At 33.5% G+C, this 11473-nt stretch overlaps 1 protein-coding gene across 1 annotated transcript; it reads left to right on the forward strand.

Moving 5' to 3' along the window:
• The first annotated feature begins 444 nt into the window (after positions 1–444).
• LOC132727988 (GTPase IMAP family member 9-like) lies at positions 445–7367 on the forward strand. Its single transcript, XM_060713590.1, has 2 exons — positions 445–637; positions 5260–7367. The coding sequence occupies exon 2, from the start codon at positions 5261–5263 to the stop codon at positions 6089–6091; it is 831 nt and encodes a 276-aa protein (XP_060569573.1). The 5' UTR covers positions 445–637; position 5260; the 3' UTR covers positions 6092–7367.
• Positions 7368–11473: the final 4106 nt, after the last annotated feature.

Genomic DNA, 11473 nt, shown 5'->3' on the forward strand with positions numbered 1-11473 from the left:
CTGAAACCTTTCATACACCTCAAAGTAAATACATATTCATGATAGACATTATTTCTACTCGGCTACATGATGAAAATATAAAAGATTGTTAAATTAGTTCATTACAAAACTATAGAAACATGGTCAAACACCTTTATTTATCACAAGAATCGTGGCAAATTGTTATAATTGTATTGTAATATATTTATATTTTGCAAATATATTGTTTTATTAATAAATATCGTAAATATTTGCAGAATTTATTTGTTGTGTCTGCGTCAATCTATATTAAATGCCACCTACAAGCTTTAGTAACTGCTAACTTGCTTACGTCGTCAAAAAGATCCAATGTTTCACATTGTAAATATTCTATAAAAGCCATTTGACAAAGTTAACAAAAGGACAAACAAATTACCAAAAGAGCAGACCTTGAAGTTTGTAACATCAGATTGGTCATAATTACCATGTCATAATTCGCATAAGTGGTAATATTTGTAAAGACTCTTTGGTATATTATGTCTCAAATGTTAAACTTATATCGAAAATTCAACAAACGTGTATTTATGCAATTTGTATTGCCAAACAAGAAAGGTTAAATCTTTAAAATAGTTTTAATTATTCGCATTTTACAGCAATTAGTCTTACACTTCAACTAAAGGTAAGAGTTTTTCTTTTCTTTTTATTTCATGACACAGCACGAGAATTCATCAAAAAAAATTCGTCATTGTGAAACAATTTATTCAGCTTGTAATAAGATGATAGTTTCAAGTTTTTATTGTTGTTTTTTTTTTTTAAAAAGATTTCCAGAAACAGAGTTTTATCTCTATAGGAAAAGAAGGCGATGAATGCGAAAAAGTTTCAGTCTTTTGAATATTTAATTAGTCAGTATTGTGTTTCAACATTAAACGTTCAGTGTAAAAAACAACAACAAGACGTTTGCAAGACGATATGTGTAATTATTCCCAAAATTTTCAGAACTTTATTCATGTACACACATGACAATATGAGCTATAGCATACATACATACAGTACATAAAGAGGCGTAGCATATTAAACATGAAAATGATGATACTAATACAATGTAATAAAAAAATACAAATCATCTTAATGCAATAATGATGACAATGAACAGATATGTAGGAATGTTATCTATTCTCAGTTTTATGATTATTTCCTTAACAAATAAACAAAAATATATTTGTATTCACTATAATGATTTATATTCATATTCATAATAGATATAAAAGTTGATATATTTGGATGTCCTAAAAATCGTTCAGCACGACATTACTGTTATGTTTGTGGTACTTTTAGTTGTCACTTTTCGGCTTTCAATAGTTGGGTGGATCTATTATTCCTACTTGAATAATGTTGAATCACCCTAAAGATATGTTGCCTGCTTTTTGTATTTTCTGATCGCAGATCAAGAAATACAATGCTGATATTCAATCTCTGGCACAGAATTTCACGACAAATCTAACAAAAAGTAGTTTTCAAAACAGTTTAAAACTATCGATGTAAAAGAAAGAAATACAATGTAGTTTTATTAACAAATAACAAAGCATTCAAAGTTAAAAAAGTTAAAAAAGTAGCATTGGCTTATAGAATTGTCAATAAATGCATCATCACAAATTACGCGGATGAATATCATGTTTATCAATGAAAATGCTTTTTTTAGCGATGTCGATTACCGAATACATCAGAGCATAGTGACTCTCGATTAGTGGAGTTGATACATGTCGGACTGTTTTGGCGAGAAGATTTCCGCTAAATTACTTACTTCAGTGTTAAACAACAGGTTTATCGTGAACAAAATACCTCGAAATTAATAAGGATAACAAACCCGAAATGGAAATTCTAAATTTAGAATTATGTGATTCTATTCAGGCTTTCTTCGTATAACTTCCCGTGGTGCAGAGGTAACGTGCTCGTTTAGGGTGGGAGAGGTCAGGGGTTCAAGTCCCAGTCAGGCAACTTTTTTTTTTCTTATTGATTAGTGTCTTTTTTAAGGTAGTAGCCACGATATGCAAGTGTGGCTGTCATAAAAATGAGCATGAATGATTTTTTGATGCAGCTCTAGTCATGCAAAATTCCGTATGTATCAAACTTAAACTGTTATAGTAAAACATCTAAATGCAGTCACTGCATATCGGTGCCCAGCAAGATGACTTATAGTATATTAAAATAAACTTATACAGGAAAATACATACAGATATACAGTACGATTAAGTTTGCAAAAATCAGAAAATACCACAGAGCTTGCAGCCCATTGATTACATTTGTCTTTTGACGTCTTGTCTGTGATATACAGACTTCATAACCGCTGATCCCCCTCTCAAAATTCTATTTAATTTAGTTCCGCCCAATGTTTTCTCATTTAGGGCACACACATTCTTTCACTTGGGGCCATACGCCACTTTTAATGTCAGTCATTATTAATTAAATCTGACAAATTTTGCTTCACATTAGCAACCAACCACTTACGATTAGGAAACATCTAATAGGTCCATACATTAGGTTTTCCACATTTAACAAGTACATTTTTGATATTACTCCACAAAAATGTTTGTCTATTAACATTGCTACTTGTATTATAAGATTCAGGAGCTATTTATAAAATGTCATACGCCATACAATTTGGTGTACTAGATTTAAGGTAACATGTCTGTTCATATATTTCAATTATACCCTATCAAGTAATTATACTGTTATAACCATATCCCCGGCATTCACAACCGTACAATAAAATTGGTTTAACAAGTTTATCAAACAAATCTATTATCTCCGTATAGCTATCAGAGCCCAAGGTTAAAATTTCATTTAACAAACTGGGAATTTACGTATAGCAAAATCGTTCAATGCACAAAATGCACAGACTAGATAGTATGCATATTAGAAGCAGTTAATGATGCATGAAGAACCCCTTTTCTGTTAAGAATGTCTGATTCGACAAAAATGGCGTTTCATGACATAAATGTATGTGATATTTGTAGATAAAATGAAATTATGGAAGACTTGTTAAGTAAGTCTATAGCTTAAAGATTTTGGACTGGTTCAAACAATATTAAAAGAGAAAGTATGGAAAATTTTAGCAAGAAATTAACTAAAGTCGACGGTTATTATGATATTATGACAAACCAGCTAAACATAACAGATCAACATTAAAAAAGGAGACAAAAAATGAATAAAAAGAATAAAATAAAAAACAAATGACGAGATGAATGTTGTGCTGAATGTCTATCCAGTTTCGAACCCCAGCTCGACGTTCGAAAAGGAGACAAAAAAAATAAATAAATAAATAAAAACGAATGAACGAATGTCGACCTAAATGTTGTGCTGAATGTTGAGCCAGCTTCACATCCTACTCGACATTCAAATCTGTGACAAAGACGAATGTCGAGCTGAATGTTGTGCTGAATGTTTAGCCAGCTTCAGATACTAGCTTGACGTTCAAACGGAAAACACACAATAATGTCGACCTGAATGTTGCGCTGAATGTCTAGCCAGATTCACATTCCAACTTGACATTTGAAAATGAGACAGAAATGAATGTCGAGATGACTGTTGTTCTGATGTCTAGCCAACTTCACATCCTAGTGGCAGGTCGGCATTCAAAAAGAGGACACAAAACTAAAGTCGAGCTGAATGTTATGCTAAATGCCTAGCCAGATTCACATTCCAGCTCGACAATCGAAAAGGAAACACAAAACTAATTTCGAGCTGAATGTTGTGCTGAATGTTTATCCAGCTTCACATCCCAGCTCGACATTCGAAAAAACACACAAAAAAAAACAAACAAACCAAAAACATTTCTAGTAATTACTAATGTCTCTAGCTCAACGGTGATAAATCGAATGTCGACCTGAATGTTTTGCTGAATGTTTTTTAAGCTTCCAATCCCATCTCAAAATCGATAAATCGGATGTTGAGCTAAATGTTTAATGTCGATCTATTTGCCAACTTAATGGACTTCTTAAGTGTATGTTTCAGGTCTGTACAAAAAGATTGACTGAATGAGCTATTATGTACGTCGGTCGTTGACTTCAAACCACTTGCCCCTTAAAGCTGTGGGTTCGAATTCCGACAGTGACTTTGGATTCTTTCATGTGAGGAAACTATCCAGCTAGTTTACGGAACGTCGGTGGTTCTACTCAAGTTCCCCGTTCGTGCCCGAATTAATGCACGGATGGGCACCTAAGGTCTTCCTTCACCAGTAAAGCTGGAACGTCGCGATATGACCTATACAGTGTCGATGTGACGTAAAACCCAATCAAACAAACAAAACAAGACTATAATGTACGTCAAATGGCGGTCAATTTGAAAATGACAGCCATCTTGAAAGAGCAGATATAACTTTGGGCCCACTTCTCTTTCGAAATTTTCATGGTCTAAAAATGATTTCCTAAAAGTTTCATGCTTGTATCACCATTTGCACAGACCTTTTTCCCGCCCCAATAATAGTATACGTTGTTCTGTATAATACTGATTTCTTTTCTGTACAACTAGTACACAGAAGTCAAACCTTTTTAGTGGACGAGACGCTATCCTGGTCTTAAATAGGATTTGCGCATAAGAACTCTTCATATTAGTGCAAAAGAATAGTTTTTGTGCTCAAAAAGTCTAATTACACCATATTATTGCATCCTACTATTTTAATTTACTTTTTCATTGCACAGTGTTTCTTCTAGTGCAATAAGGGCTCGATATCGGCTTTTTGGACTCTGAAAATGAGAAAGAGGCCAGTGATATAGTATTGATGTCTTGGACTCGGAAAATGAAAATGGGGCTAGATATTGAGTACCATAAAGAAGTGATATGACATTTTTGGCTGGTGAAATAAATACAAGGCTAAATTGATAAAGTTTTGATCCAATAATTTGCATGCTTTCCGTTCACATAATTCCTGTCATTCAATATTGTAAGGTACCAAAAAGTGGTCGTTTGATTTCATTTGATGTCTTATACAAAGATGGTTTTAAAGTGTGCACTTTTATATCATTATATAAGTTAAGCGAAAGTGTTTGCTTTATTTTAAAACATATTCCATACCTATTTGGACATTCACAATAACTTGCATACAAAGATGTAATAATAAAAATATTTCCATGCGTTCTTGTTTCGCTGCATTGGTGCAATTATGTTGTACTGGTAGCTTAATTAAAACAAATTATTGAACGATACTGCCAGTATCATGATGGCAAATACTAAGTACCAACTTAGTATAAATTGTTCAGTTTTTTCATCAATATTTAATATGTTTCTATTCTATTTATATTCCAGAATGGCTCAAAATAGGAAAAAAGTAATTTTGGTAGGGAAAATTGGTAACGGAAAAAGTTCACTGGGTAATAATCTACTTCGAAAGAATTATTTTTCCGAAGGGAGTGGATTCAATGCTATGACAACGAAATGTCAATTGGAGAAACGTGGACAATTTGAAATTGTTGATACGCCAGGACTTTTCGACACCAGTCAAAACCGAAATGTTGCTCGACAAGCCGAAAAAATCCTAGATGCTTTGAAACTTTGCCCGGCACCGCATGCCTTTTTAATAGTAATCAGATACAGTAGATTTACGGCTAAGGAAGTTACTGCTTTGGATGTGTTGCCAATAACATTCGGAGAGCAATATTTTGATCATGCCATTGTCGTCGTTACTCATGTAGACAATGATGTAACTGACGCCGATTTTAGGAACGCTTGCCGTGAATCACACAAGGTGAATGAGTTACTGAAACGCTGTGGGAAACGGGTTGTTAGAATCGATAATATGCAACCGAAAGATAAGAATATCAGTATTCTACTCCGGTACATAGATCAAGTATCGAAATATGGAACAGCATGCTTCAAAAATGATTATCTAAGCTGCCACGAGGAAGTGTTAAGAAGACATGCTGATCATTATGGGTACGACAGAAGGCTTGTCCATGAACAGGTTGAAATTATAGCAAAGGAAATAAGAACATTGATAGAAAAAGAAAAAAAAGAAAGGGAAGAAAAAGAAAAAAAGGAAGATCAAAGTGAAAAAGAACAGGACTACCATTGTATAGTAAAAAACAGTTTAATTTTTGGTGCAGGATTTACATGTGGCATAATATTTTCTAAATTGTAAAATTAACAGTCCTTAATTTAGTAAACCAATAGATGTACAAGTAATAAGTACACTATTTAAATACTGACACTCATTTTTTAAGAAACCGAAAATACAAACTTTATACCTGTTGACGATAATTATTTCGGTTATGATTGTAATTGGTTGACAATGGGAATTATTTTACTGTTTCTAATTATCAGAATTATATTTTCAATTATAATTTACCGCAAATGGCAAATGACTTACCTTCCATTCATAAATACATTCATTACACATTATACAAAGATTACACCTTTAATTTTGTTTCTTAATTACGATATCGGAAGTCTCATGAAGTCCTTTGTCCTTTTGTCTTCCTCTACAATTCAGGTGCAATTTCGTGTGCCTCTGCCTTTTTATGTCAAACAGAAACCTCCTTTTGTGTATTCAGAAATATGAAAAACAAGTACAGAGAAGCAATAATGAACACTTTTAGTGGTACGTTGGTTTGGTTCGATGTAATGAAATAACATCCCATTTACAAATCTATTATAAAGACAGTGAAACGGCTGACTGACAAAAGGAAGCTTTGAAATTGGAATACGTATGAGGAGGTTCCTGTTGTACGACATTGCAGATCTTGAAGGACATGGTGCCATGGAACAAGAGGAAGACTCCGATTGATATGAGCCGCGCCACGACAAAACCAACATAATGGGTTTGCGACCAGCATTGATCCAGATCAGCCTGTGCATCCGCGCAGTCTGAAGAGGATCCATGCTGTTCGCTTACAAACCCTATTACAAGTAGAGAAACTGATAGCGAACAGCATGGATCCTGATCAGACTGCGCGGATGCGCAGGCTGGTCTGGATCCATGCTGGTCGCAAAGCCATTATGTTAGTTTTGTCGTGACGCGGCTCATACGTAAAATCTCGTTTCAGAAACTTAAAGTTGCAATGAGACGCATATTTCTGAAAAGCAATGAGACGCATATTTCTGAAAATAATCATTTTGAATGCAATAAGAAAAATGATTACAAGCGTTCATTTTCGTTTATAAACATAATCTTAAAATAAATTGACGTTGTCCTCGAAATAAACAAAGTGAAAAACGAAAGCATGTATATATGCAAAAATAGAACTATAATAAAGCGGTAGATGAGCGTTACTCGACTCAAACATTACTTTAATCATACTAAATATTTAATTGTATTTACTTTAGTTGAATAAATGCTTAGCAGTAAACTTGAGAAATGTATGGAAATATTTACACTGTTGCATGTTACTGTTTAGCATATTATCTCAATAAAAACAATGAAGCTATATTCTTTGCTGAATATATTTTTCGTCCTCGTTTTACTCTTATCTATTGACTTTTTATATCGGCGACGATTTTAAGACACTCGAAGACTTTCAGGAATCTTTGGTGCCAATGGAGGGTATGACATATTTTGACATCTTTTTATGAACCTTCCTGAGACCATTGTTATTTGTCGGCGACTTATTCTCGTACACTCGCAGACTTTCAGGAATCTTGGTGAAAATGGAGATTATGACTATTTGGACGTCTATAAACCTTCTGGAGACCATTGTTCTGGCCTGCGACTGATTCTTGGACACTCGCAGACTTTCAGGACTCTTTGGTGCCAATAGAGATTATGACACTTTTAACATTTGGAAATCTTCTTGATACAATTATACTGGTCTGCGACTGAGCCTGAGGCACTCGCAGAATTTCAGAAATATTGGTGCCAAGGAGATAATGAAAAGTTTTAACGTCAATAACTCTTCTTGAGACATTGGTCTGTTACTTATTCTTGGACACTCGCAGAGTTTTATGAATAGTTGGTGCCTTAGGAGTCCAGACTATAATCATCAGGAGTCCATTGAACACATTTTTATCTCCCCTATTGCGCTGGTACAGTAACTTTGAGAGCAAAACAACCCATTTCCTCAAAATGTTTCCCATTTCTTAATTGTAGCAGTCTCACTTTTACTTTACTCGTTTAATCCCAATTGTTTTGCCAATCGAAACATCTCGGCCATTATCAATAATACAATAATAAGGCAAAAATAACCTCATTGAAAGTAGTTCTAACACGTTCTTTTAGATTTAAACAAACACAGAGGGTGTATCATTGATAATGTATAACGAATTGATATATATAACATCCAAAGGAAAATTAATTATATCGGTAAAACTATGATTGAAGATATGTATGACAAGCGTAATCAATTTCAAAATGCCCACTTAAATCCTGAATATCATTAGGTAAATATTTTGTACAAATCATAATCATAAGAATAAAATAATGTATCAATTACTTCTATATCTTTAGATACGCTCGTATACTTAATCTAGGTGGCCTTGTACCCGATATATTAATATGAATACTAGCATTCAATCACAATTTGTTTAAACGTTTAGTGTTTTAGCGTAGGTTAGACCGTATCCGTTTAGTGTTTACATACTACTGTGATCGAGGTTCTTCTCCAAAACTTGACGGAAAAGGCCGAGATGTTGCGATTGCGTATTCATCCCACTATTACAATACGTTTTATTATATAAATTTGTTGCAAAGTATTGTTGAAAGAATTGTCATTCCTAATTTATATTTGATTTCATATTTGCAGATAAATCTTTAGATAAATATCTTTTTAATTACTTGTTTAAACTTTAATGACACATTTGTCCGACATACCTTTTTGCACTACACAATGCAATTTTGCAGAAAAAATATTTAAAAATACATAATTCATAACGGAGGGGAAGAATTTATTAGAACAAACGGTAGACACGAGTTTCTATGAAATGCATTTTATATTGTCATAAAGGAGTATTAATCTATCCATGCGCAAATCGTTTTGCATCATCCGATATTTTCAGGAAAAAATATCTAAAAAATCAAAATTCTGGCATGAATTGGGGGAATCTAATTTTGTTATCTACATGCTAGCACAAACACAAAACATAAGTTTAATATAATCAATTTTGTATAGTTCCATTCAGAAGATTGCAGATGCGGACAGATGGGCAATTAAGGGAACAAGCTGACTCCAGTAATACCGTCTTCAAACTGTGTTTGACAGACTTGTTTTGTTCATTTTCTTTTTTACATTTTTCGTTTAATAGCTGTCATCCGACATTAGAAAGTACACAACGGTCTCTAAAATCGACCGTTGTCGTACGACGCGTTTCTCACGCCAATTTGGGGTAAAAATGACACAAACATAAAGTAGTCCGCGTAGGGATGAAAATCTTATTTTTATAAAACACATTATATCTTTAAGTGATTAAACTGGTTTACTTATATAGCAGTGGTCTTAAAATTTAAAATAGAATTCATAGTTCGAAAGTGTTACTATTTATTTAGGTACTGAAACCGATGGACTTTCACTAGACTAACAATAGACGAAATCAGATCTATTGCAAAGAATATTAAAATACAATAAACGAACAGCTAAATAAATTAAATAATATTATTATCTGGCGTTTAAATTTCTTTGTTTGTCGCTTTACAATTGTATTGTTAAGTCCCTTCCGTGTTCAAGCCGCCATGTTGAAAACATAGTGCTTAGGGAGGTTTCACAAAGGTCAGTAAGAGCGGTGTCATAGTGTCTAACTGACCTGTGTACATAACGGTCATCCCATATTTCAATGCACTTTTCCGTTTTCAATAAGAAATCTTGACAATTTTTCCATAACCGAAAAAGTTGCAAATTTTCCATTATCGGAATCCCTCGCCGATTGTCAAATGCTTTTAATCAAAATGGCGACGTCGAAGAAAGGAAAGTGACATGACACTCAAAATTTTATTGTTACATGCAAAATTATATGTTTACTTTATTTTATTTCTTATTTGAATTATGATCGTTTGAAAAATAGAAGCGTAGACTAAAGCCAGTGTGATATTTAAGTCTGACGTACCCTGTTGAAAATTGACCCCATTACATAAGGGTCTTTCAAACTGAAAGATCCTGACCCGATGGATCATTTTTCAATGTTGAGAACTGAACCTTGGTCATTTTTAAATGTTAACAATTGACCCTGTCAGCTATTAAACATTAAAGTTTTATTTAATTTTCATCCAAAAGGTGTTGAGAAATTATCAGTTGTTAAATTTTGATCAAATAATTGTTATTTGTACTAACGCCTGTTCGTAGAAGAGAATCGCTTAGAACAAACAAATTCTCTCTCCGGCGTCACAAGCATAACATGACCAATCCTTGGCCCATGCAAACTACTTCGGCGAGATTGGCAAGCTAATTTGTATGTTTGAGAGGGAATTGGTGTACGAAAGTTTAAGAAAATGATTCTATGTGGTCGAAGTCCGACATGCCCAACGAAAAGTTTTACATCCCTGCAATGTGGACCTAATTAAGGTATGTTTTAGGTAACAAAAAATTTGCATTTTAATTTAAGACTTGTTTATCTATTCTGCTCAACATTTCGATATAACCCTTATAACATGTATAAAATCAACAGTTTCCTGTTAATATAATCTCTGCTACATCCACCCCATCGCACATTGCTTCTAACCTTTCTTTAGTGATAAGGGAAACTAACCGTTAAGGATACATATCTCTTCGGACATCAGTTACTTCCCTTGATCAATAAAGAAAAGTTTATATTTCAATTTAATTAACACTGCTGTTGTAAATCCTTACGTTAATGTTCATTCTAAAAGGGTTAGATGTGTTTTAACTAGTGTGATATTTTTCTTGAAAAACAAAATTAATAACAGTTGAAGTCAGTCACTCTTATAATAGCAGGCGACCTTTTTTGATACCGGAAAACATAAACAAATAATGCATGTATACATTATATTGCAATGATATATACTACGCCATCGCGAACTTACATAATGCTCCCAATCGACTGTTTTTTTGTTGTTGTAACATCCCGTGGACTCAAGATAAAATATGTTTTTTATTCAAAATCTGAGACTTCGTTTGATTATCAAATAAATAATGAAGCAAAAAAAAATTGGCTGTAGTTATTGATTTATATTAAAAAAAAAAAACGTTTAAAGGTTTACTGCCAAGCTTAGTCCTGAAAATGGGATAATTTATTTTTCGTCTAAATGCTCCCACTCGGACTCCCAAACAAAATTTATTTTGTTTTCAGGCTTGTCTGACCATGTTTGAACAGTTTTCTATGGGGTCATTTTTTCTAGCGTGGGTCAGTTATTAAATAACGGGAAGGAGCCAATTTGCAAAGTCGAAAATTTATCAAAACCCGTTCAAAATTACCCATGGGGTCAATTTTCAACGGGGTCTAAATTTAATGTTTCACCGGCAAGCGAAAGCCGAACTTTCAAGTATAAATACTTTGAAAACGTTATTCAGATCAATAAATAAGGGAATACTGTTAACCGACCTTAACGATTCTACCAGGATTGACAAACGTCAATAGATCC

Source organism: Ruditapes philippinarum, unplaced genomic scaffold (genome assembly GCF_026571515.1).
Source record: "Ruditapes philippinarum isolate M1 unplaced genomic scaffold, ASM2657151v2 ctg3224_1_1_1_1, whole genome shotgun sequence".
Taxonomy (NCBI): domain Eukaryota; kingdom Metazoa; phylum Mollusca; class Bivalvia; order Venerida; family Veneridae; genus Ruditapes; species Ruditapes philippinarum.

Bases quoted from the DNA above. Each gene is read 5' to 3' on its own strand.
- LOC132727988 (XM_060713590.1), top strand. From the start codon at position 5,261: ATGGCTCAAAATAGGAAAAAAGTAATTTTGGTAGGGAAAATTGGTAAC.